This window comes from Emys orbicularis, chromosome 4, assembly GCF_028017835.1.
Source record: "Emys orbicularis isolate rEmyOrb1 chromosome 4, rEmyOrb1.hap1, whole genome shotgun sequence".
Taxonomy (NCBI): domain Eukaryota; kingdom Metazoa; phylum Chordata; order Testudines; family Emydidae; genus Emys; species Emys orbicularis.
Genome location: NC_088686.1, coordinates 75,536,620 through 75,563,026, shown reverse-complemented (window position 1 = coordinate 75,563,026; position 26,407 = coordinate 75,536,620). Strand labels below are relative to the sequence as shown.

The window sequence follows — 26,407 nt, the reverse complement described above, 5'->3', positions numbered from 1 at the left end:
CAAGGAGCGCAAACAAGCAGCTAGTGAATCAATTTTAACCATCCCTCCTCTCCTTGCTTTGGTTTCGTTCCACAGTTGCACTGCAGTATTTCAATTATTTCTTCCCCTTTCGTCCGCTGAGGGTGATCGTAGCACCAGGCACAGCTGAAGAGATGCTGAGCCAGTTACCAAGGGGTTTATAAAGTTCTTTTGTTTTAAAGATTACTCTTTACAATTAGAACAAGCAAAGCTTCATCCCATTCCCCATTAGAGGCCAGGGCAGGACGCTTCTCCTCCATATGGTCTGTGTTTTGCCTGTGTTTAGCCTTATATAATAATTCAAGGGCATGACAGTAGTTGCTCCCTGGGATTTCCCTCTTGACCTCTTCCCTGCAGGCTCTGCTTCAGCACCTCCTTTGGCGCCTACAGTAGTGAATGGGTCAGCACTGCATTGCAAATGGGACACCGAACGCTGTCTTCAGTTTCCATGGGCTGAACCTCTTCTGCCCCAGTGAGGGAAGTTTGAATGCACTGTGCATTTCCTCTCTTCATTAAAGGACTCTGGTCTTGGAGTGGCTCCTTTTCCCTTTGCTGTGTAAAGGCTTTGGGTCTCTTTCCTAGTCACTCATGGGAGAACTGAGCTCTGGGGGTCTCCCATGGCCTTACACCAAGATTTCTACCAGTGAAAGACAGCAACAAATGGGCTCTTCCCCAGGGTGATGTGGCTTCATTTCAGCTGAGCCAAAACCCATGCCCATTAATCTAATTTTGAAACTCCTGGCACCTGTGAACAGGGGGTCGTACTTTCCTTTTCTAGCAATCATGCAGTCCTAGCCTCAAATCCAGGAAGAGGCCACGCTTGTGCCCTCGCAGAAGGCAAGAGTTCAGCCTTGGACTTGGCTGTTACTGAATTGTGCCCGTATCCCTTTGTTGTGAGGTGAACTGAGGGCAAAGAGCTTCTGGAAGCCAGTCTTCATTAGTTGCTGTTATTAGATGCTCAGGGTAGGGCAGAGCTTTTTCAGCAAAGGCTTATTGGTCATCACTGGATCTGTGTTTATTCCCATCAGTAAAAACAACGAGGAGTCTTGTGGCACCTTAGAGACTAACAAATTTATTAGAGCATAAGCTTTCGTGGGCTATGACCCACTTCTTCAGATGTATGGAGTGAAAATTACAGTAGGCAGGCATAAATATACAGCACAAGAAAAGATGCCGTTGCCTTACCAAGTTGGGGGGGGGGTGTCAATGATTCAATCAGGGTGGGTGTGTCCCATTCCCAACAGTTGACAAGAAGGTGTGAATATCAACAGAGTAAAAATTACTTTTTGTAGTGCTAACTATGCCAATTCCATCAGCATGGATGGCCAATACTTCTTGTAGTGACCCAGCCATTCGCAGTCTTTATTCAGGCCTAATTTGATGGTGTCAAGTTTGCAAATGAATTCCAGTTCTGCAGTTTCTCGTTGAAGTCTGTTTTTGAAGTTTTTGTTGTTGTTGAAGAATGGCCACTTTAAGTCTGAAATTGAGCATCCAATCCCAGTGTGCAACCTGCCACCATCCAGCACAGTGTGTTTTGAGAAGTTTTGGCAAGGCACGGTGGGGTAGAAACAAGTTGTGCAGGGGTGACTGGGAGCAAGGGATCAGGTTCCCAGAGTGCAACTGTCTCCATCCCATAATGTCATCTATATCCCATAATTTTCACACTTTTGTTAAAAAGCCCACATACCCATGCAGTCCTCTCAGTCCACTATTTCTGACAGAAGCATGGAGCCTGCACAGCTCTGCACTATTGTCCTAAACATTGCAAGCACAGGACACACGATCCTCTGGTATTTGCCAAGCCATAAGAACCACCGCATCAGTGGGGAACATAACAGCTTCTTGGAGGACAAATTAATGTGGAACAGTGAGAACTAATTCAAGGTTTCTGGTGGTGTTCGCAGAGCAGCTGCATATGATTGAGCACTGCTTCTGGGCTTGAGAAATGAGCACTGATGGGTGGGATCAGATCATAATGCAGGCTTGGGATGATGAGCAGTGGCTGCAGAACTTTCAGATGTACAAAGCCACATTCCTGGATCTGCGCACCAAGCTCGCCCAAGCCTTCCAGCGCAGGGACACAAAAATGAGAACTTCACTGACATTGGAAAAGTAAGTGGCAATCCCACTGGGGAAACTTGCAACACCAGATTGCTACCAGTCAGTGGGAAATCGTTTTGGAGTTGGAAAATCCACTGCAGGAGACTTTGTCATGCAAGTGTGCAGGGCCATTAATCATCTCCTGTTATCCAGGACTGTGACTCTCGGCAATGTGCAAGACATAGAGGATGGATTTGCAGCAATGGGGTTCCCGAACTGCGGTGGAACAATAGATGGCATTCAAATCCCTATTTTGGCACCTGGCCACTTTGCCACAGAGTAGATCAACAGAGAGGGCTACTTTTTTCTGTGATTATGCAAGCATTGGTGGCTCACGGGGGATGCTTCACCGATAAAATGGTGGCTGCTCAAGGAAGGTGCATGTTTAAGAACACAGGACTTTTCAGAAAGCTACAACTGGCAATGTTGAAGTGCCACTAGCAACCTTGGGGGGGATCCAGTCTCCCCTGCTCCCTTGCCTCTTGAAGCCATACACCAGCCACCTCAACAGCACCAAGCAACTAGCGCCCAAATAAGGTAATGGTTGAATGTGCTTTTGGTAGATTGAAGGGACGCTGGCATTGTTTACTTACAAAATTGTATCTCAGTGGGGAAAAAAATCCTAATAGTTATAGAAGCCCACTGTGTCTTGCATAAGATCTGTGAAGCAAAGGGGGGAAAGTTGCCACAGGGCTGTAGGACAGAAGTGGAGCAGCTGTTAGCAGAGTTTGAACAGCCAGATACAAGGGCTGTTAGAAGAGCTCAGCACAGAACTATATGGCTCAGGGAGGCTTGCAAAGAGCACTTTTAACAGTGAGCCACAGTAATGTACTGTGCTGTACCTGCCCCTGATGTTTTGGGGCTGTTAGGAATTGTGGGGTGCTTGGTGTACACCTCTGAATAGAACACTGTCAATACAGCTATTAATTTTGCAATGCTTGGTGTTCATTTATGATTATTACACTTTGTCACTGATCCTATGAGCTGTGTTATGGTGTGACAAGTAAGTGGGTGTTTTCAGAACTGCAAGGCACTCTGCAGCATATGTTGTGAACTAATAAAGATTAATTATTTTCCAAATAATATAATTTTACTCTAACAAAACCAGTGCACAGAAAAATCTGTGTAACTTAAAAGCAAATACATTAAAAACTTACTAAATTAATGGCACAGAACTTAAGGAGAAAGAACATTCATGTCCATTTTAGCTACACATACACTGACCTGCAAAAGCCATGGTTGCTGTACGTGAAGTTGTGGTTGTCCTTAATGTGGCAGGGGTAGGTATGTTCCCCCTACTACCACATGGAATGTTGGGTGGGTGTGTGTGAAGGGAGGTGCTGTAGTGGAGTTCTCCAGGGACTGAAAGGGGAGAGGATCCCATGGTTGTTGAACCTGTAGGTCCACAACAGTCAGCAGCATCTGTTTGCTGCCAGAGAAGCTCTATTAAGTCCTGATGCATCTCCCTCTCCTTTTCCTGCTGGGACTCCTGGGCCTTTCTCCTGTCTGCTGTTTCCTTCTCCAGGCTGCCTGCAGTGTTCGGCCTCCAGGCCCAGTGCTGATGGTGTGATGCAGCGCTGGGTTGCAGGATCTCATTGAACATGTTATACCGAGTCCTCTTCTTTCTCCTCCTTATCTGGCTCAGGCGTTCTGCAAGTGTGGAGAGGGACCCCTTCAAGGCCACAGCAGATGCAGATAAAACACACAGAGGTACCATTCAGAGGGTCCTGTGGCACCTTTAAGACTAACAGATGTATTGGAGCATAAGCTTTCGTGGGTGAATGCCCACTTCGTCAGACGCATGTCATGTTGTGGGCATTCACCCACGAAAGCTTATGCTCCAATACATCTGTTAGTCTTAAAGGTGCCACAGGACCCTCTGTTGCTTTTTACAGATCCAGGCTACCCTTCTGATACTTGACAAGAGGTACCATTGTCAGTTTAGTCACAACAGAAAGAAAAACTTAAGATTCAGAACTCCCTTCCCCTGCTCCCCTTAACCTTTAAACAAGACGTGCTCGTTGAAACTTCTGCTTGGGAGTGCCTGTGCATGGTATCACTCAGCACCAGCCACAGTGAGTGTGAGCTGCAGGGGTGAGTGAAATGAGGAGGGAATTCCTCAGTTGCATGAAACTGAGTATAGGGCAATGGCACTGAGTACTGGCACCATTTTCAAAGTGATGATTGTAGTGGATATCTCACTCCTGAGGGTAACAAAGGCACAGAGAGCACAACTGCTGCTGGGGGTGTGCCAAAGCTGCCTGAGCCCCTATGCTGCTAGTCTGTGTACTGCAGTGGTACCTGCCGAAGTTATCACTGACTGGTGTGTGAACGTGTCCTACTGCAGAGGAAGAACTGAGGCTGCCATCCCTAGAAACCTCCAGGAGAGCATTGGAGAGTACCTCCATGACAATTTCATCAAAATCTCAGGAGGATTCAGAGCCCATCCCTTTGTACATAAACAAACTGCTCTGCATAGCCCCCCCGCCTACCTCTACAGGGGAGTGAAAATCACATAACAATGCTACCTCTCTTTGTTGTACCGCTACCTCTTCTAGTATGAGTGAATTAATGAAAAGTCGATAGCTGTGTCCTGTTGAGTTGGGGGCGCCATCAGTACATCGTTGTAATGGGAAATACGTTTACACACTTACCTGAGATTCCTTTCCCTGCATCAGGCTTGCCCATGCTCGACTGATTGGACTGCACTGGAGTCTCAAAGAGGTCCTGGCTCACAGTGTAGCTGGATTTTCCCCCCCCTCCAGTTTCCTGTCCCCCATCCTCCTCCTTGTTCTTGCTGTTTACTCCAGGAGCCTGTGGCTTGGGCTTCTTGGAGGTATCCATGGTGAAGAGCAGGGGAGGGCGGTCTCCGCCAAGTATAGCATGCAGCTCTTTGTAAAAGCGGCAGGTCTGTGGCTTGGCACCAGATCAGCTGTTGGCCTCTCTGGCTTTCTGATATGCCTGATGCAATCCCTTCACTTTCACATGACACTGTGCTGATCCCTGTCATGCCCTTTCTCCTACATCCCCCATGCAATCTGCTCATAGATGTTGATGTTTCTACGGCTGGTCTGTAGCTGTGATTGCACAGCCTTTACTTCCCATAGACCCAGGAGATCCAAGAGCTCCTCTCTACTCCAGGATGGAGCATGGCTGGAGCATGTAGCTGGCATGGTCACTTGGGCAGTTGCACACAACAATGGGAGCTGCTAGGTGTGCTTGCCAAGCTGGACAATCAGGAAAAGGCATTTCAAAAATTTGCTGGGCTTTAAAAGGGAGGGGGGCCCTCCAGTCTGCCTGACCCTGGGCAGTGGAGTTCACAATTGTGACCAGAATGGTCAGTGTCAGGCATTTTGGGATAGCTGTTGGAGGACTGTTAGAGTTGACAAAGGTAACGTAGTGTCTAAATTTGCACTGTGTTGACCTCAGTACACCAACCATGGCTCAACTCCACTAAGGGAGGTGGTTGCTGTAACTGGGCACTTACATCAGTAGGAGACAAATTTAAACATAGACACATGCACAACTAGGTCAATGCAAGGCAGCTTACCGCGACCCAACTTTGTAGTGTAGACCAGGCCTTAGAATAGGTATATGTATCACTTGGATAATTGTTCTTACACAGTCAGTCCCTCCAATATCCTCCTCCTTGATTATTTTCTCTGAACTCACTCCAGTTTGTCAGTCATCTCCTGGTAGGGAAACATCCAATTCTAGGTGCCAACTCAACACAGTGTTTTAGAGCATGGATCATCCCTTTGTGTATATGGCCAAAACCTCCATTGGCTTGTTTGACTTCCACATCTCATTGCAAATGCCTGTCTTGTTCGCTGCCTCCAAAGTTTCAGCCATACTTGCTGCCCCGATTTCCTCCTCTCTGAGGACCTGTTTGATTAATTTCCCCCAGACTGAGTTTCCTGGGAAAAGCAGGATCCAGTGCACTTGTGATTTATTACCTGCTGCCCTTTTGGGCTTAAGGGAAGGCACCTGGGCCTTAAAAAGGGGAGACAACAACTGGGGAAGTTGCTGGGAGAGCTGTTACAGAGCTGCTGAGAAGGCTCAGGAAGGAAGTTGCTGGGGGAGTTCCTGGAGGAGCAGCTTGAGAATACAGCAAACACAGGCAAACAAGGGGACCAATACAACCCCTTGACTTCAAGGGAAGAGACTGAGTAGAGGTACTGATAACTGTACCTAGCAAAGAGGTTGGTGCGAGGTGGACCTTATAGATGAGGGTCTGTGTCCAGTGGGAGACAGAGGTGGAAGAATCCTTACTGTGCCTTTGTTTTATGTTAAACCAGACCCTAACAAGACGGTTTGTTATTGGACACAAGTGCCTGTGGGACAGTAAAGGGAACCTGAGGCCAGGCATCACAGAGCCACGCTTGGCCAGCAGGTGGCACTGCAGAGTAGGCCTGCCCATTTACTGGCCCTTAGGATTATTTGTCTGTCCTCATAGATGTCCAGCTCCTCCCTATTTCTTATCACCTAGGAATGTCATTGGTGCAGGGCCGGCTCCAGGCACCAGCTGAGCAAGCTGGTGCTTGGGGCGGCAGATTGTTGGAGGCGGCATTCTGCCCAATCCTAGGGTGGCACGGCCGCTTTTTTTTTTTTTTTTTCTTGTTCCGCTCCGGCCGCCCTGTAGGGGGCAGCAGCGCGGAGAACCAGAGCGCCCTGCAGGGCAGTCCTCGTCCTTCCCTCCCCCCGACCGGAGCGGAGCCCTCGCGCAGGAGGCGTCACAGCGGGAGGGGCCGTATGGCAGCGCCCCTGCTGTAGCCCTGGCCGCCCCCTTCTCTCTCTCTCCTGCCCGCTCCCTCCCCCTCCCCCAGCCGGTCCCCCTGCACCCGAGCTCCAGACGCCCCGCAGGTTGTTGTGTTTTTTTTTTTTGCTTGGGGCGGCCAAAAAGCCAGAGCCGGCCCTGCATTGGTGTTTTTATTCCCCATTTTGGAATGTTATTAAAGCAGTAGGAGGACCATACTGCTACTTCTGCTTCTTATGGCTTCCCACTTAGACCCTTTCCCAAACCTCATTCCATTGTCACGTATCATTCCCCTCAGTTTAGGGGCTTTTAGCCAGTTACTAGGCCAGGCAATGGTCCCAGGTCCAAGCCGGTTTGAATTAATGTTGAATAAGATGATAGGCTCTCCTATCTCAGATGCTTTGCTGGCATCTTGTCACTGCTGGTTGCACCTTTATTCAGTAATTTGTATGTAAATAGGGTGCAGCTGGGCCCAGGATGGCTGCTAAACTGTGTGGGTGGAGGTTGTTTTTGAAGCTAGAAAGATAAGTACATTTAGTATGTTCCTGCTCCTCTAACTCCAGGTGACTGGCCCAGCTCTCTGCATTTGTCAAATATTGACACAGTTGCAAAGTGACCGTAATGACACAGAGATAGCCATGTTTGATCCAGGCATCTGTCCTCTGCCACGGTTCCTGGGGAGTGAGGCACAGTTGCAGGGGTACCTGCAAATTGCAATCTCCCTTTCCCTGCTGTTCAGTCTCTTACTCCCTGTGCTGACCCCAAGCTGCCTCCTTTCTTTTGGGAAGACAGGAGAGAATAAGCAAGACAACTGTGAATGGCCTAGCTGTAGTATAGAGAAACCTTAACCTTACTCCAATGCTTTGGTGTGAGGTGATAGCCTGGGGGCTCTGCTTTCCCACCCTGTCAGGCCAAACCATCCTGCCTCAGTGAAAGGGGCCCTAAGGTCACTGCAGTCCTGGAGCTCAGGCCCAAAAATCAAATGGACTAGTAGGGACTGTGACTGAGACCAGGCCCTACCAGTAGCCTCTGCCCCCTCCCCCTCTGCATGCAGTTAATCAGCTGGGCAAGATCCTCCTGCCCCCAGCTGGGACTTTGAAAGTACTGTGTGCTAATGCTATTGACACCTTCCCCTGTGCGAGAGAGGCTCTGGCTGCTGCACATGGCCCTATTTCCCCAGCTGTCCCAATGGTGTATGTTCTCCTTTGCCTTCACCCTCCTCCCTTCCCCAGCCCCTCTGCATTTCTCTCTCTCTCTGGGGATGATTTGCTCATGCTCTCTAGGTAACATAGGTTGTTTCCAGGCTGATCTCTGACCCATCATACAACCTTCCTGACCCAGGGCATCTCAGCTCTTTCTTAAGGGAGTCCTAGGGGATTTCTCCAAATGCCTCAGGGTGTGACTCTCTTCTCCCCAGAACCCCTGTTCTCAGGTCGGGGAGGGAGCCTACGTAACTGCTCTTTGTACCCCTGGCCGAAGAGTCATTTCTCCGGCTGCCCTAATACTAATATTTGCACTCCCCCCATGGAGGTAAACACTAGTTAGAAGATCTATCCAAAGCACAGACCGGAAAAATACTCCATGAGTGCAGCGGGACATAACAAACAGCTTCATATTGAGCCACTGTCCCCCAGGCTCTGGCAGCCCCATTCTCTGTGCTCTGAACCTGTCCCATGTTACTTTGACAGGCCCTGCTCTGAGGAAGCTCACACTCGTGATGGCCACATTGCTATTCTTTAACATGCTGTATGAAGCACTAGACCCTTCTTGGGTTCATTAGTCATTTTGATTTCACAGCTCTCAGGTTAATAATATATGCATCCGAAGAAGTGGGTTGTAGCCCACGAAAGCTTATGCTCTAATAAATTTGTTAGTCTCTAAGGTGCCACAAGTACTCCTGTTATTTTTGCGGATACAGACTAACACGGCTGCTACTCTGAAACAGGTTAATCCTGCCTTCCTGTTCTCAGCAGATTCCTCCCCTGCATCTCCAGGGCTTATCTGTCCACCTGACTAGTTTCTTGCTTGGCAGAATCGTTTCATCTCCTTTCTTTGTTGGGCTCCCTTTAGTAGATTCCTCCTTTCTCACTCGTGTAGGATAAAAGGGGCCTCCAGCACTGCCCACTTTGTGCCCCGCCGGGGTGGTGGTGGTGGTGTTGTATCAGGAATTGCTTTATTAAACTAACTGGAAAGAACTCCAATGGGCTGTAGCAGCAGCTGCCACCCACTCATGCTCCTTGGCAGTGGGGGGAGGGGAGGGGAGCTGATTCTCTGGCAGACCACCGGCTATGGTGCTCAGAGAGGAGAAGAAATGGTTGAATCCTGAACAGGAGGCTTGTGGCTAAGCCATGGGGCAGAGCTGGGAGAAAGTTCACTTCCTTAAAGCATTGACTCTGTGTTACATTTCTATAGGGACCAGTCCCTGCTCTGAGGAGTTCAAGATGCAATGCCCAACAAGTTCAGAGGAGAGGGCAAGCATAGGGGTAGGTCGTCTTCATCCTGACCTTGATCTTTGTGACCATAGTGAGTCTTTAGGAGGGGTTTGGAGGCGGAGAGCTGGGGGGGGGGGCTGGCACACATGGACTGGGAGGTTGCTTCATGTGTAAGGGGCCACATGGAGGAGAGTGAGCGTGGGCCCAGGAAATGAAGGGAGTGGTGGTGTTGGCATCCTTGGTGAAGCAAGGGGCTAAGAGGAGACCCTAAGAAATGAGCCAGGATGAAGACGATGCTGGAGTTGTGTAGAGCACTGGAGGCAAGGATGAGAAGTTTAAACTGGATGTGATGGGTAAAGGGGAGCTAGTGGAGAGATTCCCAGAGGGGAGGGATGCATTTGGGATTGGTGAGTAAGGGAGAGAATCCTTGCAGTTGCATTTTTCGATGGAGTGGAAGGTGGGGGTGAGGATTGGGGAGGCCAGAGAGGAGGAGGCTGCAGCAATCACAGATGACCAGGGCATTGACAAATGTGCGATGGGCAGAGCAGGGAGACTTGGTGCCAGCCTGGATGTGAGGGGAGGTGTTGAAAATGAGTCTAGGGTTATGTCTACACTGTGGGGTAGGCAGGTGATTCCCAGATCACATACACGTGGCTCAGCCGTGCTGAGTACAAACTGTCTGAACCCTGTGGGCAAGTACTCAGCATGTCAGCCATGCAGCCGCTACCCGTGCTACCATAGCTACCCTGCTATTTATACTTGCACTAGCTCTCATTGAGCTAGCGTGAGTATGTGTAAATGAGCTGGGAATCACACTCGTAGCTCATAGTGTAGACATAGCCCATGTGACAGGGAGGTGGTGGGGCCAACAGCAATGGGGCAAGGTGGGAGCAAAGATGGCTTGGGAGAAATTGTTTCAGCTATGTTGATCTAGCAGTGACCTCACCAAGGTGGGCTGGGCTCTCCTGGCTCTGCTGCTGGCTCGCTGTTTGCCTGGGAGCATCCTTCTCTTTCCATCTGCTTCCATTTCCCCATCTGTGACCTCCTGGCAGTTGTGAGGCTGCAGTCACTCGTCTTTGAAGTGTTTGACCTGCCCAGTGTGATGGTGGTTATGACAGCGCTATATCAGAGCTAGGTAGTATAATTATTGTTGTTTTATTATGCTGCTCAGACTAGTAAAATGGTTGAAAGTGAAAATGCATGAAGGGGAGGGAGAGAAGCCAAGCGGAGGAGGGACAGCAGGAGCCTCAGCCCCTGCTGTCCCTGACACACCACACACCCTGACCTCCTGGGTCCTATTTCTTCATGTTGGTTCAACATTAACCCAGACGGGACTGGGACTTCTCTTGTCCTGCTCCCTCTTCATTTCCTCTGCAGCTGAGGCATATACCATGAGGCACAGCAGAGTCAGAGTGCTGGGCAGCCTGCTCCTTTTCTGCCTTCTGCACCTCGTGCTGAGCCATGACAGGGGTAAGGGCTCATTGAGTATCCACGGAAGGGCAAGGGTGATGGGAGGCTGAGGAAAACGAATAGGACTGTTCATTCCCAAGCTGCAGCTGGAAGGGGAAGCCTGTATGAGGGGCTTACAGGCCCTGGAGTGGCCAGGGGTTTGTTCCAGCTAAGACGGTAGGAGTTAGCTTGCTAAGAAGTGGGGAGAGAGCGCGCAGGGCTTCCCTATTGCTGTATAGGGAGAAGCAGCAGTCCCCAGTTTCTGGGGAAAGAGCTGGATGGGGTGGGGAGAGTGGCTGGCTACTATAGTTCAGTGGATTGTGTTGGGTTATTCTGACTGTATATTTCAAAGCCCCCTGTCTTGGAGCATGAATGAACCTGGGGGGAGGGAAGGGGTATCTTAATCAGTCCTGTGCCTTGTGCTGGCCACATGTGGCATTTCCTGGGCCAGGGACTCACTTTCTCTTGGTGACCTGCTTTATTTATGGGGGGCTATTGTTCTCCACTTTGCCTTTGCCCCTCTGGCTGTCAGAACAACACATGTAGTACAGGCTAGGCCCTGTTTCACTCCCAGGCATATGCAATATACTGTCCCTGCTCCTGGTGCTCCTCCTTTGTTCCCCACTAGGGCGCCTGCTCCCTCATTCCTGTCTCTCCCTGATGTGGGGGCAGGGTCCCCTCAGACAGGACCTTCTAACAGTCTCCTCTGCCCCACTGCTATGCAGAGGAATGGGAGAAGGCTGAAGCAGATGGAAGTGATTTCCCAGCATATCCCACTGAGCTGGGATTGCAAAAAGACGCACGCCAGAGTGAGAGAAACAGCTGCCAGTATGTGGCAGTACAAAGACAGTGAGTGCTGATGCTCCAAGCAGACAGACTTTGGCCCAGTAGTGAACCAGTGGAGTGGCCTTGCCAAAGGAAATGTACAGGGAAGGGGTGGAGGCCCCAGCCATTGGGGCATCTAGGACTGGTCACAGCCTTAGCTCATAGATTGCAGGGAGGTTAATCCTGCACGGGCCTCAGGGTGAACTGGATAGGCCCTATTGGGCCTCTTTCATCCCTTGTATTCCACTAGAAGTCAGGCAGTAGGAGAGGCTCGCTGTCTGTGTGTGTTCACTGATTCAGACCCATGACCAGACATGCAGAGCCTGCAAAGGAAACGGTCAGTGTGACTGGTCAGTGTTCTGGTTTGGTAGTTTTCCTTGGGCAGCAGCAAGCGCTTTCCCTGCTCAAGCGCCCGCGACGTGCCAACAAGGGATTCCTGGAAGAGATGCTCAAAGGCAACCTGGAACGGGAGTGTCTAGAAGAGAAATGTAGCTATGAGGAGGCCTATGAAGCCCTCGAGTCCACTGTTCGCACGGTATGTACAGCCACTCTCAGGAAATGTTCCTTCATATGGGTACTGTGAGGAGAGACCAGATAGTCGAGGATCATAACTTCTAAAGGGTTCATCAAGGGGCTGCCAAGGTGAGGTCCACTGTGTTCCCAGACCCCCTTCAAGGAATGACTTTGGTTCTGTGGCATATTTCCTAATTGGGGCAGGAACTACCTTCCTCTCCTGAAAGGTCAGAGAGGTTCTGGTGGCAGCATCCTTACAGTCCTGGGAGCCCTCCTGTCTGACAGAGCGAAAGGGAAAACTCTAGGGAGGTGCCTGACAAGCCCCATCCTCATTACTGGGGGGATGCAGCTTGGTGGAGGTGGAGGTTGGGGGTAAGAGGTTACTTTGAGGGAAATTGGGTATATTTAGTTCTATTTGGAAAAAAATGAGCATCACAATGAGTGTAAATCAGTGTATGCTGGGGGCAAGGTGGAAGACAGGTCTGTACAAGGAAACTAAATCTTAGTTGATACAGAGAAGAGCAAAATATTCTAAAAATGAAAAATTAATTGAAAACAGGTAAGAGTGCACAGGAATTAGGCCTAGGTTAAAGTACAATCTGTGCAGAGCCCCAGGGGTTGGAGTTATTAGGTCTGATTGAAAGATGGGGACCTCAAATAAAAAAAGGCAGAGATTTTAAAAATATAACTAACTAAGCAAGTAAGGGTTAATACAAAAGCAAGACTTCCAAACAGCCACAGCCCCTATCCTGCAAACAGGGCACATGCTTGCTTCTCAGCACATGCCTGCTAGTCCCAATGGAGCACATGCATGTTGTGGGGATCTGGGCCTATTTTCAATTTTTAGGCCAGCTAAACTAAGCTTGCTCAATTGTCTTTCATTTGCTTTTAAATTGAGACTAACAAGGGCATTCAGCAGAACAAAACAAGCCTGAAAATATCTAGTTATGCCATAGCTGAGGATGATTTTTATCTATATATATTTAAAATAAGTGAAACTACAGGCTTGCCTACAAGCTGCATTAGTCCACACCAGAAGGGTGTAAATTCTAGTGTGAGCTAGCGTGTAACACACTAGCTGGCCCATGATGGTGCGCACTAAAGTTCTCTAGTGCACCTTTGAAACAGGACTACATTAATGTTCACTTAGGGTTACCAACTTTCTGATTGCAGAAAACCGAACATCCTTGCCCTGCCCCCTGTCCCACCCTTCCTGAGGCCCTGCTCACTCCATCCCCCCCCTCCGTCACTCGCTATCCCCCACCCTCGCTCTCTCGCTCATTTTCACTGGGCTGGGCAGGAGGTTGGAGTGCGGGAGGGGGTGAGGGCTCTGGCTGGGGGTGCGGACTCTGGGCTGAGGCCTCTGGGCAGGGGGATAGGCTGTGGAAGGGGAGTATGGGCTCTGGGGTGGGGCCAGAAATGAGGGGTTCAGGGTGCATGTGGGCTCCAGGCTGGGGGTTGAGGTGCGGGGGCGTGGGTGATGGCTCCTGCTGGGGGTGCGAGCTCTGGTGTGGGGCCGGGGATGAGGAGTTTGGGAAGCAGGAGGAGGCTCCGGGCTGGGGCCAAAGGGTTCGGGGGGGAGAGGGATGCAGGCTCTGGGAGGGAGTTTTGATGCGGGAGGGGGCTCAGGGCTGGGGGTTGGGGTGCGGTACGGGGTGAGGGATGCAGGCTCCAGGGATCCAGGCAGCACTTACCTCAGGTGGCTCCCAGCAGTGACTGGCATGTCCGGCTCCTAGGTGGAGGCATGGCCCTGGGGGCTCCGCAGGTGCTGCCCCGGCCCGCAGGCGCTGCCCCCACAGCTCCCATTGGCCGTGGTTCCCAGTCAATGGGAGCTATGGAGCCGGCACTTAGGGCGGGGGCAGTATGCAGAGCCCCTGTGGCTGCGCTTCCGCTTAGGAGCTGGAGGGAGATGCTAGCTGCTTCCAGGAGCTGCGTGGAGCCATAGCAGGCAGGGAGCCTGCCTTAGCCACGCTGTGCCGCCGACCGGACTTTTAACGGCCCAGTCAGCAGTGCTGGACTGGAGCCGCCAGGATCCCTTTTTGACTGGGCATTCCGGTCAAAAACTGGACATCTGGCAAACCTATGCACGCTCTTAGTACACACCAGCAGGGTCCACACAAGCCAGTTAGTGTGCAACATGCTAGTGTGTACTAGAATGTATACCCTTCTAGCAAGGACTAACGTGCCTTGTAGATAAGTCTGTACAAGATTGCTACCAATCAGCCCCTGACTCCTTTGTTTATGATGTATCCCTTGCCCCCAAGCTTTGTCAGTTATTTGTCTTTCCAGTTTAGGAGGTTTTGGCACCAGGGATTGTCCCTTACTATATGTCTAGGCAGCACCCAGCACATTTGGGATACTACTGTAATATAAATCCTAGAGATAATGCTTGCCACTGTGCCTGACCTTGCAGGGATGGAAGCAGAGAGGAGTGTGTGGCTGGCTGATGTAAACTTAGGGACCCCAAGCCCAGAATGGAGAGGGAAGGCAGCTGACCACAGGAAAGGCCATTACTGCCAGTGTTCCCCACCTGAATTGCTTTGTCTCCAGTCCCCTGCTACTCCCCAAGTGGGGTAGTTCTCAAGGCAGTATTCTGCTTGAAGAGGATTTGACAGCTGGAAACTGTGATGATGCTGAGATAGGTCAGCCAGAAGTGAAATGGGCTGCTTTCAAACGCCTCCATTGGGGCAGGGCTGTGATAGGAGAGGTATCCCCAGAATTTGACAGGAAAGCATGTGACTCAGTGTCACTTTCTCTCTGTTGTGCTCCAGTATCTTTGATCTCAGCAGGGCCAGAGTTTGCTCCCTGTTTGCCAAGAAGGGACATTCTCTTACTGAGATGGTGTCTGGCTTTGGTTTGAATTGCAGAAGTTAAGGCAGGGCTGAGGCTCCATTACTCAGATCCTAAGTGTTTGCATTTGTTTTGCAGAATGAATTCTGGAGGAAATACAGGGGTAAGTTGGTTAAAGTCCTGCAAATGCTTTGATGTCCCACAGGCTGTACTGCTGTACCCCAAAGAGCTGGCTCCCTAGCTTAGTTAGCAGGGCCCACTCCCCAGGGCTCTATCCTCTCATATGTTATGCTGACTTGACCTGCAGTGCTCATTGGAGTGCCTTTGACCTGACAGGTTTCTTGCTCTTGTTTGTTAGAATGTGAATCCCAGAGGAAGCTCAGGACAGCTCTGGATGAGTGTCTGACAGGTAAGAGGGGCTTGGAGACCTTGTGAGCCACTGGAGATGGTGAGTTCCTGGAAACCTGCTTCCAGCACAATTTGGGAGGAAATTCTAAAGAAGCAGGGAGGTCATCAGATGGACAATATCAGGGGGAGCAACAGCACTTAGAGGGGGAGGCAGAGCCCCCTAGACTTTCCTGCCATATTGATCCCCCCACAAACACTTTTCTTTAACATCCTAAAAACCCTGGAGTCCCCCTTGGAATAGCATAGGATAGATGCCCAGCTGCCGCCAGCTCCAGTGAGGAGCCAGTTCCTCACTACTATTCCCAGCTACCCCCAGCTCCAAATCAAGGCACTGAGATACAGAAGTGAAGTCCATCAAGATGATCTGGGGGTAAAATTTGTTTAAGGTGGGTCTATGCATGTATGTGAGAACCCAAGTCAGGGATTTGTAGGCTGGTATCTATGGACTCCATGAAAATAGTGCCTCTGATTTCCCTCTGGATCTGACTTGCCCTCTGTTGGGACTTTGGCAGGAAACTGTGTCGCAGGCAGTGGGCAGAACTATCAAGGGACAGTTTCTGTCACCAAGTCGGGGATTGAATGTCAGTTCTGGACAAGCAAATTCCCTCACAGACCTGAGTAAGTCCATAACCCTCTTCCGCACACACTAAATCCCAGCTCTGGTTAGAGGAGCCAGGTTGTGAGGAAGACTACAACCCTGACTGGAGGGGTTCTCTAGGCTGCTAGCTACCTCATCACTCCTTTCTCATAGGTTTAACACCACCACCCATCCAAATGCCAATCTCACCAAGAATTACTGCAGGAACCCAGACAACAACCCAAATGGCCCCTGGTGCTACACCCGAGACCCAGCAGTGCGATGGGAGGAGTGTGCTGTTCCAGTGTGTGGTGAGCCTCGACACTGGGCCCTGAGATACCCCGCTCCCTGGGAGGGAAGAATTTACTCTAATGCTGATACTAAGGACCTCAAGAAAGGGGAGGGTCTGTGGAGAGTGGGTGTGGGAGGGAGGAGTCCTGTGGGAATGGGTGGCGGAGCTATGGCTTGGAAGGCAAAGGCACACTGAGCTGGAGAGGGCTCCCCATTGTGCTGCCCATTCACCTAGCTTGCTTAGGTCCCTCTGAAGTGCTCAATCTTTACTATTCTTCGCTACTCTAAAAAGGGCTGGCTCCAGGCACCAGCAAAGGAAGCAGGTGCTTGGGGTGGCCAATGGAAAGGGGCGGCACGTCCGGGTCTTTGGCGGCAATTCAGCGGCGGGTCCCTCAGTCCCTCTCGGAGCAAAGGACTCGCCGCCAAATTGCCGCCGAAGAATGAAGCGGCGCGGTAGAGCTGCCGCTGAAGTGCCGCCGATGGCGGCTTTATCTTTTTTTTTTTTTTCCGCTTCACCGCTTGGGGCGGCAAAAAAGCTGGAGCCGGCCCTGACTCTAAATAATGTTGTGCCCCCTAGAGCCTTGCAGCAGCTGCATCACTGCTGCCAGCCTCAAGCATTCATAAATCAGGAATGAATAAATCACATTTTTTTGCCTACTTTCTGTTTTTTTAAGTAACCATTATGGCAAAACCATCCTTCCCCTATTTGTGTGTGATACTCTCAGGTTCAAAACACACACACACACACACACTCACTCACTCACTGCTTGACCTCCGCTTATCCTCTCATCACCGAGGGGGTGGGGAACTGCCATTCTCAGCAGTGCCAGCCCCAAAGGTTCCAAAATCATGTTAGACATGAAACACGTGTGAGATTGCCCCCAAAACCATGATTTAAATATAGAGAGAGACCAAAAAACAAAATATAGGTTTTGGGTTTTTTTTTTTTAATTCCTGCCCCCTCCAGTGTGTGGGGGGGTGACAATTGGTGGTACCAATAGTCCCAAATTGATTAAGGTGATTTTTGGCACCTTGCTGCAGGAGCTCTCAGCCCCCATCTGCCAGCCTCACATCTGTTCCTGCAACTCCAGGTATTCCTCGCCCCCTCCCTCTTCCCAGGCCAGGTGTTGTAGGGAGGGAGAGTGGAGGGGGAAGGCGCAGAGGAACCCTGCTGTTCCCATCACTGCTCACAGGAGGGGAGCAGAGCCATCCAGAGCTGCTGGGCTCTTTCTGCTCCCTCCTCCCCTCCTGTGAGACTGGCATGGGGGCGGGCGGGTCCTGAGGGAATAGCTCTGCCGGCTTCCCCAGGAGGTGGGGCAGGCAGCCAATCAGAGAGGGTTTTACCTCAGGCAGAGCTGAAACATGAGAGGGGTTGGCAGAAGGGTTTCTGCCCTGGCCAAAGGCAGGTGATGCATGAAGCACTCTCCAGCCTTGGCAGTGCTGTGTCCTCCTCCTCCCTGCCCCTCTCTCGCTTGGCAGCTGCCCCCCCCCTTGTGCTCTGCCCCCTGCTCTCCCACAGGCTGCTGCACCCCCTAGACATCCACTTAGTCTCCCCTGTGCAGGCTGCAGCCCCCTGCACTGCATTAGCCCAGCCCCTCTCCCCAGTGTCCTCTCTAGCTCCCTCTAGAGTGGCAGCCATCTTCCTTGAGATCAGCCTGGCCTCAGTCTCATTGAACAGATGGGATGTGATAGCCATCTTGCTAGGCGCAGCCTCACGTCCACATGCAGAGTCTGTCAGGAAATGGCAGCCGTTGTGCCAGGCGTCAGCCCTGCTGACAGTAGGCGATGGCAGCCCTTCTGATAGGGGAGCTTTCAAGGCTGAAACTAGGAATAAGAGCATGTGAATATATATATTTTTTAAATGCCACTGTTCCCCTTTGCTGGGGGAGACTCGGCCACTAGTCCCTGTGCTGTTCTCTGCTCCTTGGCCAGTTTCTGACCCATGGCAGAGGCTTTTACTAGCTGACTCTCCCTTAGCCATCATCTTGCTTACATGCTGAGAGACTAGCACGTTAGAGAGGCATCATTTCCCTTCATGGATGGTGCCCTGGTTGCTCATGCAGGGCAGGAATTGGCTACACCAGGGAGGGGCAGCTTCTTGGAAGCTAGGCTTGACCCTGCTGCTGCTTGCTCAGGTAGCTACGATATCACAGATGTGCCTGCTGCTGTCACAGCAGCTGCCAACACTGGGGCTCCAGTACTACACGAGGAGAATGAAAGGAGGGTGAGGCCAAGCTACAGCTGCACAGTACCTCTCCTGGTGTCTGCCTGCCTGCCCAGGAAACTGGAGCCCTGCTCCCCATGACTTGCTGCCAGGCGAGACCTGTGAGAGAATGAGTACAGAACTAATGGACTTTGGGGCTGTGAAGAATATTTTGTCTCATTGACTGAGGCAGAAATGTTTTGAGGGGGCCTGTGGTTTTGAAGCTGGTTGCACATCACTGCGAAGGGCTATCTCCCCATGTGCTCGAAAGGAGTGGAGGGCTGTGGTAGCTCTAGCTCAGAACTATAAGTGGTTTCTTGGGTAACCCTCCACACAGGGCCATCCTTACCCATACGCAAAGTACGCAGCTGCGTAGGGCACCAGGAAATTTGGGGCACCAAATTTCCTGGTGCCCTGCTCAGCTGCGTGCTGCTCCAGTTCCTGCTCCGCCTCTTTCCCCAGGGCCCTGCCCCTTCCCCGCCCTAGCCCCACCCCCACTCCCCTGAGGACTCCAGAAGCGGTCGGTCCTGCACTCAGCGGTAAGTGCCTGCTCCGCTCCCCTGGCTCCCAGCCACGCTGCCGACGAGTGCTGGGGGGCGGTTCCCCGCCCCCCAAAGCCTGGGAGCCAGGGGAGCAGAGCAGGCTGGGGCCGGGTCACTCCACTTCCCGCAGGAAGTGCCTGGGGCATCAATATAACTGCCTTGTAGGGAGCTTTCCCCTGAAAATGCAAACACACTGAAGTTCCATTAACACCTGGGAATGGCACAGAGAAGTGGGATGAAGGTCTGCTTCATTTTACTTTGAGTGAAGCAGTACCCCCAGGTGCCTCATTGGTGAGGAGGGGGCTCCTGGGCTGTGTGGGGTATCCCAGGGGATTCAGGGTGGGGACTTCCAGACATAGTGGAGTGATGGGACATAATGAAGTGCTCTGGGGCCTGCTGGAATCTGGGCTGTAGCCAGACACCAGCACTTCCCACTGCAGGTCCGTGAGTCTGATAACGGCTGTCTTGCTCCTTCTCTTTCAGGTCAGGACAAGACCACAGTTCCATTTAGTCCCCGGTCCCCTCCACTGGACAAAACACAGCAGCCATGTGAAACGGACAAAGGGATGAATTACCATGGGAATCTCTCTGTCACCGTCTCTGGGGCCAAGTGTTTGCCATGGGCCTCAGACAAGGCAAAGGAGCTGTCCTATGGAAATACATTTTCCCGAGAAGTGAAGCTGGTGGAGAATTATTGCCGGAATCCTGATGACGATGATGAAGGTGTCTGGTGTTATGTGGATCATCCAAATACTACCTTTGAGTACTGTGACCTGCACTACTGTGGTGAGGCGCGTCAGTGGGTATGGGGCTGCCATGGGGATCTTGGGCCTGCAGGGTGGGAGAAATTCACAGCAGCCAGGAGGATACAGTACTGTGGTGAAGGGATCCTGTAGTGAGGAGTGGGTGGGCCACAGCCTCATGGGAGGCTACATGTATGGGATTCATCTGTTTACATGAAGTCATGCATGTGTGGGTCACATGGTGTATGTGTACACATGTAAGACTATGCCTGAGGTTTGAGGGGCCCTTTATTGACTGACAACCCCATCCCCCTGCATCACCTCAATATGTGATGGGGGGAGGGATAGCTCAGTGGTTTGAGCATTGGCCTGCTAAACCCAGGGTTGTGAGTTCAATCCTTGAGGGGGCCACTTGGGGATCTGGGGCAAAATCAGTACTTGGTCCTGCTAGTGAAGGCAGGGGGCTGGACTCGATGACCTTTCAAGGTCCCTTCCAGTTCTAGGAGATGGGATATCTCCATTAATTATTATTATTATATTATTATTATTATTATGTGCCCCCATATTCCAGCTAACTGGATGCTGCTTATTAGTTCACCTGTTGGCCAGAGATTGGGAAGGAGAATTAGTGAACCAATGGTCTTGCTTAAAAAAGCAATACTTCCACCAACCCCACTATGTGTGGGAAGGGATGGTGCCACTTCTGAAGTCCTATGTAAAACGCTGGAGCTTTGCCTCTGAACATCTCTGTCTGTCTCTCTCAGCGAGACCTCTGGATGAGATGGACGAAGCAATAGCAGGGAGGACCATTACCCAACAGCACCAAACCTTCTTTGATGTTAAGACTTTTGGTTCAGGTGAAACAGGTGAGCAAAGGACCCAGGAGGCACAAACATAGCACCAAAAGTGCTGCAGAAGCTGCAACTCCTTCCCACAATGCATTGTTCCTCAGAAAAAAAAAGCCTGTTAAATGCCTACTGCTGAAAGCAGAAGTGGATGTTAAAACTACTTTAGGTTCTGTCTAAAACGCTCATCCAAAGCTAGCCTCCAGTTGTGAGGAAGCTCCCAGTCCTTACAGTCCCAGCTTTTCCCAGCAGGAGGTGCCGTGGGGAGATCCCTGCTACTTCAACCCTGGTTCAGCGCAAGAAGTGCTGTAGGAGAAAGTGCAAGACTGCTGGCTTTGGGAGATCTTCCAGTCCCAGCCTCTCCCAGCAAAGAGCACAATAGAGAATGAGTAGGGTTACTGTCTTTTGAAATGCAAAAAAATCAGCACTTCCTACCCCCCCCCCCAAGGCAAGCCTGCCACAACCCCAACCACAAGGCAATTCTGCAAACCCCCCCTTCAACAGCCACTTATAGTATATAGAGGGAAAACATCATCGATAACAAATGGGCATTTGTTTTATCAGCACATTTTGCCAGCCACCCTTTAGTCTGTTTCGTTAACCAGTTGTCATTGAATGTGCATTTTTTTGCATTCTGATGTGAGCTTTATTTTTTTATTGGGGGGAGGGGAGTAGTAGGATCACTCACACCATCGCCCTGATCTTCCATTATTTAATATGCCTTGCATGTCTCCTCAATCCTGCGTGACTCAAACCCTCTCTCGCACGTGCAGTGTGCTTGCATGTTGGAGGGCAAGGAAGCTGTTATATTTTCAACAGTTTTGATTTGTTATTGCTTAAACTGTGGAAGTGGGAACACTGCAGCATTGTTAGCTGGACACACAAACTTTTAACATTAGATATCCCAGTGTAGTGTGGTGATAATGTAAATCTTTAGACCCATATGGAAGAAACCAGGCAGATTACATTTATTTTTCTGGTAACTGGCAAATTCATGTCAAATACCAGCCAGGTGGTAACCCTAAAAATGAGGCAGCTACCAATTACTCCCAGTCAAGCATGTTGTTGTCTGTAGAGTGGGTCCCCTGTATTGCAAATCAGGTAGAGTAACAGAGACAGGCTGCCTGTTTTTTCAGATTGTGGCATCCGTCCCCTGTTTGAGAAGAAACAGATTTCTGATAAGAGTGAGCACGAGCTGTTGGACTCCTACATTGGGGGCCGGATTGTAAAGGGGGAAAATGCAGAAGTTGGCAGTGCCCCCTGGTAAGTACTGTTGCTGCAGTTTCTCTACCGTCTTTCCTTTTAGACCAGGGGAAATCAGGAGTCTGGCAGCTGGCACGGTGTATTCAGCCAGCACCACCTCTACTCATAGCCCCTTCTGGAGTTGACTTGGCAGCACTACTACAGCTGGACAGAGACTCCCTCTCTCCTTTGGAGCCAAGTGCATGGCTGCCATGGAAAGGGAAACACTCTGCAGACAGTGTGTTTCACCCTCATCCTACTTGTTCCAGTCCTGCAGGCACAGGTCTCTGGTGGTGGCCATGGCAGGGATTAGAAGTCTAATTAGATGGGGAAAGTGGCAGGGGAAAAATACCCTTCAGATAGGACTGCAAGGAGAATACTCATCCTCAGTTCCAGGTCCTAAGGACTAGACCTGACTCATGCTAGGGGAGTGCTGTCATGGTCTCCTGGGGCAGTGAGGGCAGGTTTCCCTGGTCATGCCAAACTGCTGTTCCTGCAAGGCACGCAAGAACATGCAGCCAGCTGAACCAGTGCCCTGGGTAAATCTCTCACCTTCTCTTCCCATCCCAGGCAGGTGATGCTTTTCAGGAAGAGGCCACAGGAGTTGCTGTGTGGTGCCAGCCTCATCAGCGACCGCTGGGTCCTTACTGCTGCCCACTGCCTCCTTTACCCACCCTGGGACAAGAACTTCACCACAGATGACATCTTGGTGCGGATTGGGAAGCACCAGAGAACAAAGTAAGAACTTGAATGGGGGAGGGAGGGGGAAGCAGATGGGAGTCCCCCATGAGTGTAGTGGGAGAATAAAGTTGGGGTCTAGAGAGGACGTCATCTGGCATTATGGGAACCCCTGTGGCGAACCAGACTGTCAGGTGCTTCCCCAGGTTATAGTGGGTTCCCATGGAGATACCACTCACTGAGGCTCTGCTGATCCCAGAGTCTAAAGTGAAAGGGAGGGCAGTTTGGGCCACTCTTCCTTGTGAGAAGGTTGGCGCTGCAAGCCAGCCAGAGGGCCAGCAGCCCCCAGAGCTCACAGCTGCTGCACAGTCACTTCTCTCCTTCCATTGGAATCGTTTCAGGTACGAGCAGAGCATAGAGAAAATCGCCATGCTGGATAAAATCATCATCCATCCCAAGTACAACTGGAGAGAGAACCTGGACCGAGACATTGCACTGTTGCTCCTGAAGAAACCCATAGTCTTTAGCGACCGCATCCACCCTGTCTGTCTGCCCACCAGGGAGCTGGTGCAGAGGTGAGGAGGCTGGAGGGAGAAAGCAGCCCCAGAACCCCAGGGAGCAAGGCTGCAAATATCTCCTTTGGGTCTACATGAAGGATCAGAAAAGCCCTAGCAAAAAGCAGGATGCATCTTCTGTGCTGGTTTGCAATAGGGGAGCCAGTTGGTGAGGTGCCCCTCCAGAGTCTGGGCATTGCTAGGTTATAAGGGTGACATGTAATATTTCCATGTGCTTTAACCTTGCTTCTTCCTGCAGCCTGATGCTGTCAGGATTCAAAGGGCGGGTATCTGGATGGGGAAATCTGTATGAGACCTGGAGCTCTGGCACCGCCGCACTGCCCTCAGTTCTGCAACAGGTGAACCTCCCCTTAGTCAGCCCTGATACCTGCAAGGCATCCACTAACATCAAACTCACTGAAAACATGTTCTGTGCAGGTAAGTGCTGCTGGGTGTGCAGAGCTAACTGCTGCACATGGGGGCAGTGATGGATGGGTCAGGGGGCAAAGTTGCTCTCGGTACCATGTGCCATAATGCAAGGGCTCACTTAGCTTAATTACTGCCCAGTAAACTTTGATCTATCCTAAAGAAATAGTATGCCCAGGGCATGAATGAGCCTCTGGAATTCCCAGCCTATGTAGGGGATGAATAGGGGGACCAGACAGCAAATGTGAAAAATTGGGACAGGGGGTGGGGGGTAATAGGAGCCTATATAAGAAAAAGACCCAAAAATCGGGACTGTCCCTATAAAATTGGGACATCTGGTCACCCTAGGGATGAAGAATTTAGAGCCATGAATAAGGCTCTTGGGCATCAGCTGGTTGTGAGAGATGAGATAGAATGGGGCTTGGAATTCTCCCCTCCCTCCTGTACAGAATTAGCAGAGTCTAACATTAGGGAAGTCTGAGGGCTTGGCTGTAGTAGTGGTCAATACCTAGGATACTGAATGTGAGGGAGTGACTGCCTGAGCCTGTTTTACATAGTGCTTCATTCAACGTGCGTTGCTGAAAACAGGTTTCAGAGTAGCAGCCGTGGTAGACTGTATCCGCAAAAAGAACAGGAGTACTTGTGGCACCTTAGAGACTAACAAATTTATTTGAGCATAAGCATCCGAAGAAGTGGGCTGTAGCCCACGAAAGCTTATGCTCAAATAAATTTGTTAGTCTCTAAGGTGCCACAAGTACTCCTGTTCTTATTGCTGAAAACATTAGTGTTAAATAGCACCAGCTGAGGGCAGACACTGCAGCATTTGGAGGCAAGGAAACAGACTTTTAGATAATGAAAACAGAGGGAGGCTGTTCCAGAGCTGCAGCAGAGAGAGCCCTGACTCTAGCAGTGGTGATACCAATAATATAGGATGGGGTGGGCAAACTTTTTGGCCCGAGGGCCACATCTGGGAACAGAAATTGTACGGCGGGCTATGAATACTCACAAAATTGGGGTTGGAGGGGGCGGTGGAGTGTGGGCTCTGGCTGGGGGTGAGGAGTGTGCTCCAGGCTGGGACCGAGGGGTTTGGAGGGCAGGAGGGGGATCAGGGCTGGGGCGTGGGCTCTGGGGATGAGGGGATTGGGGTGCAGGAGGGTGCTCCAGGCAGGGACCAAGGGATTTGAGGGGGGATTTAGGGGTGCAGGCCACGGGCAGCGCTTATCTCAAGTGGCTCACGGAAGCAGCAGCATGTCCCTGCTCCAGCTCCTACGTGGAGGTGTGGCCAGGCAGCTCCCATTGACCGCAGTTCCTGGCCAATAGGAGCTGCAGGGGTGGTGCTTGGAGTAGGGGCAGTGTGCAGAGCAGTCTCCCCAGTCTGCCCCTACCCGTAGGAGCGGGGGGGCTATGCCACTGCTTCTGGGGCCATGTAGAGCAGCCCCTGGCCCCACTCCCCAATGGGAGCTTGAGGGCTGGATTAAAATGGGTGGCAGGCTATAGTTTGCTCACCCTGCTATAGGAAGAAATCAGGTGAGAATAGCAAAAAGTCTTTTAAGGGGAATAGAGTACAGCCAGGCTAGGGATGATCTTAAATAAGGGCAACTGGATGCTGTACTAAATAGGGGAGGGGATTAAATGAATGTAAGAAGACTGACTGGATTTTGCTCAAAAAACCTAGGACTTAGAGTAGGGACCTACAATATCCCAGGCCAAAGCTTTAGTGTGCGTGGGAGTGAGATCACAGTAGATGGGAGTCTGGGGCAGTGTACTAATCCAGGGGAGAGGAGATGGAATTAAGGCAGCACTGGAAACAGAAGGTGGGAGTGGCTATAAGAAAGCACCTTTATTTGAGCTTTTCAATGGAAAGATACTAATCAAGTAAGCTGGTAGCTTTATGATGATACACACAGAGGGTGAGTAAGGGCATGTTTGAAAGGGCCATACTGTTAGTACCATTTCCCAGCCTTAGCATCGGTGTAACATTAAAGGTACAAATGAAGAAGTAGAGAAAACAGCCCTTTGCCTCTTCTCCTGTAGGGTATGGTCCTGAAGACTCCAAGAGAGGGGATGCTTGCGAGGGGGACAGTGGGGGCCCTTTTGTCATGAAGGTATGTGCAACAAGCATGGTGGCTTTGCTCATAGGAGACTTTGGGAGGAGGTTGCCGCAGAAGCCTTAGAACGTTAAGAGGGCTGAAGTGATAGTGGGGGAGGTGTTCTCTCAAATGGCTGCAGATGCAGTTACCTAAACAGTAGATCTATTTCTGGTTTTGAACTAAAGAGAAATCTTGAAATAATCCAGCCACATTCTACATTGATCAAGCTTCATGCATTCTCAGACCACCTGTGAAGAGTTTAAGGGAGTGATAGCTTGCCTGAGCAGATCTACCCCAGCGGGGTATCCAGCTAACACGTGACTATTAGTGCTCCCATCCAACTGGGCTACAGCTGTCACTGTTGAGCTCTACCTAGCACAGCTGGAGGTCTAGGCTGGCTAGGGCACAAAAATCTCACGGCTCTTGAGGCTAGCACTGTGTAGAGCACTAATTTATTTTCCTGTCTGTCTCTGTAAGAGCCCAGAAGAAAACCGCTGGTATCAGGTGGGGATCGTCTCATGGGGAGAAGGCTGTGATCGTGATGATAAATACGGATTTTATACACATGTATTCCGCTTGAAGAAATGGATGCTAAAAACCATCAACAAATATGGGCAATAAAGAAAGCATCTGTCACATCTCAACTCTTACAGCTGCTTTAATTTGTAGCAATATGAACACTAAGGAACCAGCAGTAAAATGTCCAGCGGTATTCTCTAGCATCATTGCCAATAAAAGGGTTATAGCAACAATTGTACCTGCTTTGTATGTTGGCAGTGCTGAGAACAGGACTTGGTTCCATCCAACTCTAATCTGTGTAATTAGTGCCCTAGCACCTGAGCACTAATAAGGACATGATGTGTATTAAACAAGTCAGCTTACCAATCTTTACCCCTGCCCCTAGAGATAAGCAAGTCACATTATC

At 50.7% G+C, this 26,407-nt stretch overlaps 1 protein-coding gene across 1 annotated transcript; it reads left to right on the top strand.

The window, feature by feature from the left end:
• Positions 1-10,502: 10,502 nt before the first annotated feature.
• Positions 10,503-26,103, top strand: F2 (coagulation factor II, thrombin). Its single transcript, XM_065403771.1, has 14 exons — positions 10,503-10,776; positions 11,952-12,115; positions 15,022-15,046; positions 15,242-15,292; positions 15,804-15,909; positions 16,043-16,179; positions 19,388-19,690; positions 20,412-20,513; positions 21,629-21,755; positions 22,305-22,472; positions 22,814-22,987; positions 23,226-23,404; positions 25,427-25,497; positions 25,960-26,103. The coding sequence occupies exons 1-14, from the start codon at positions 10,503-10,505 to the stop codon at positions 26,101-26,103; spliced, it is 2,025 nt and encodes a 674-aa protein (XP_065259843.1).
• Positions 26,104-26,407: the final 304 nt, after the last annotated feature.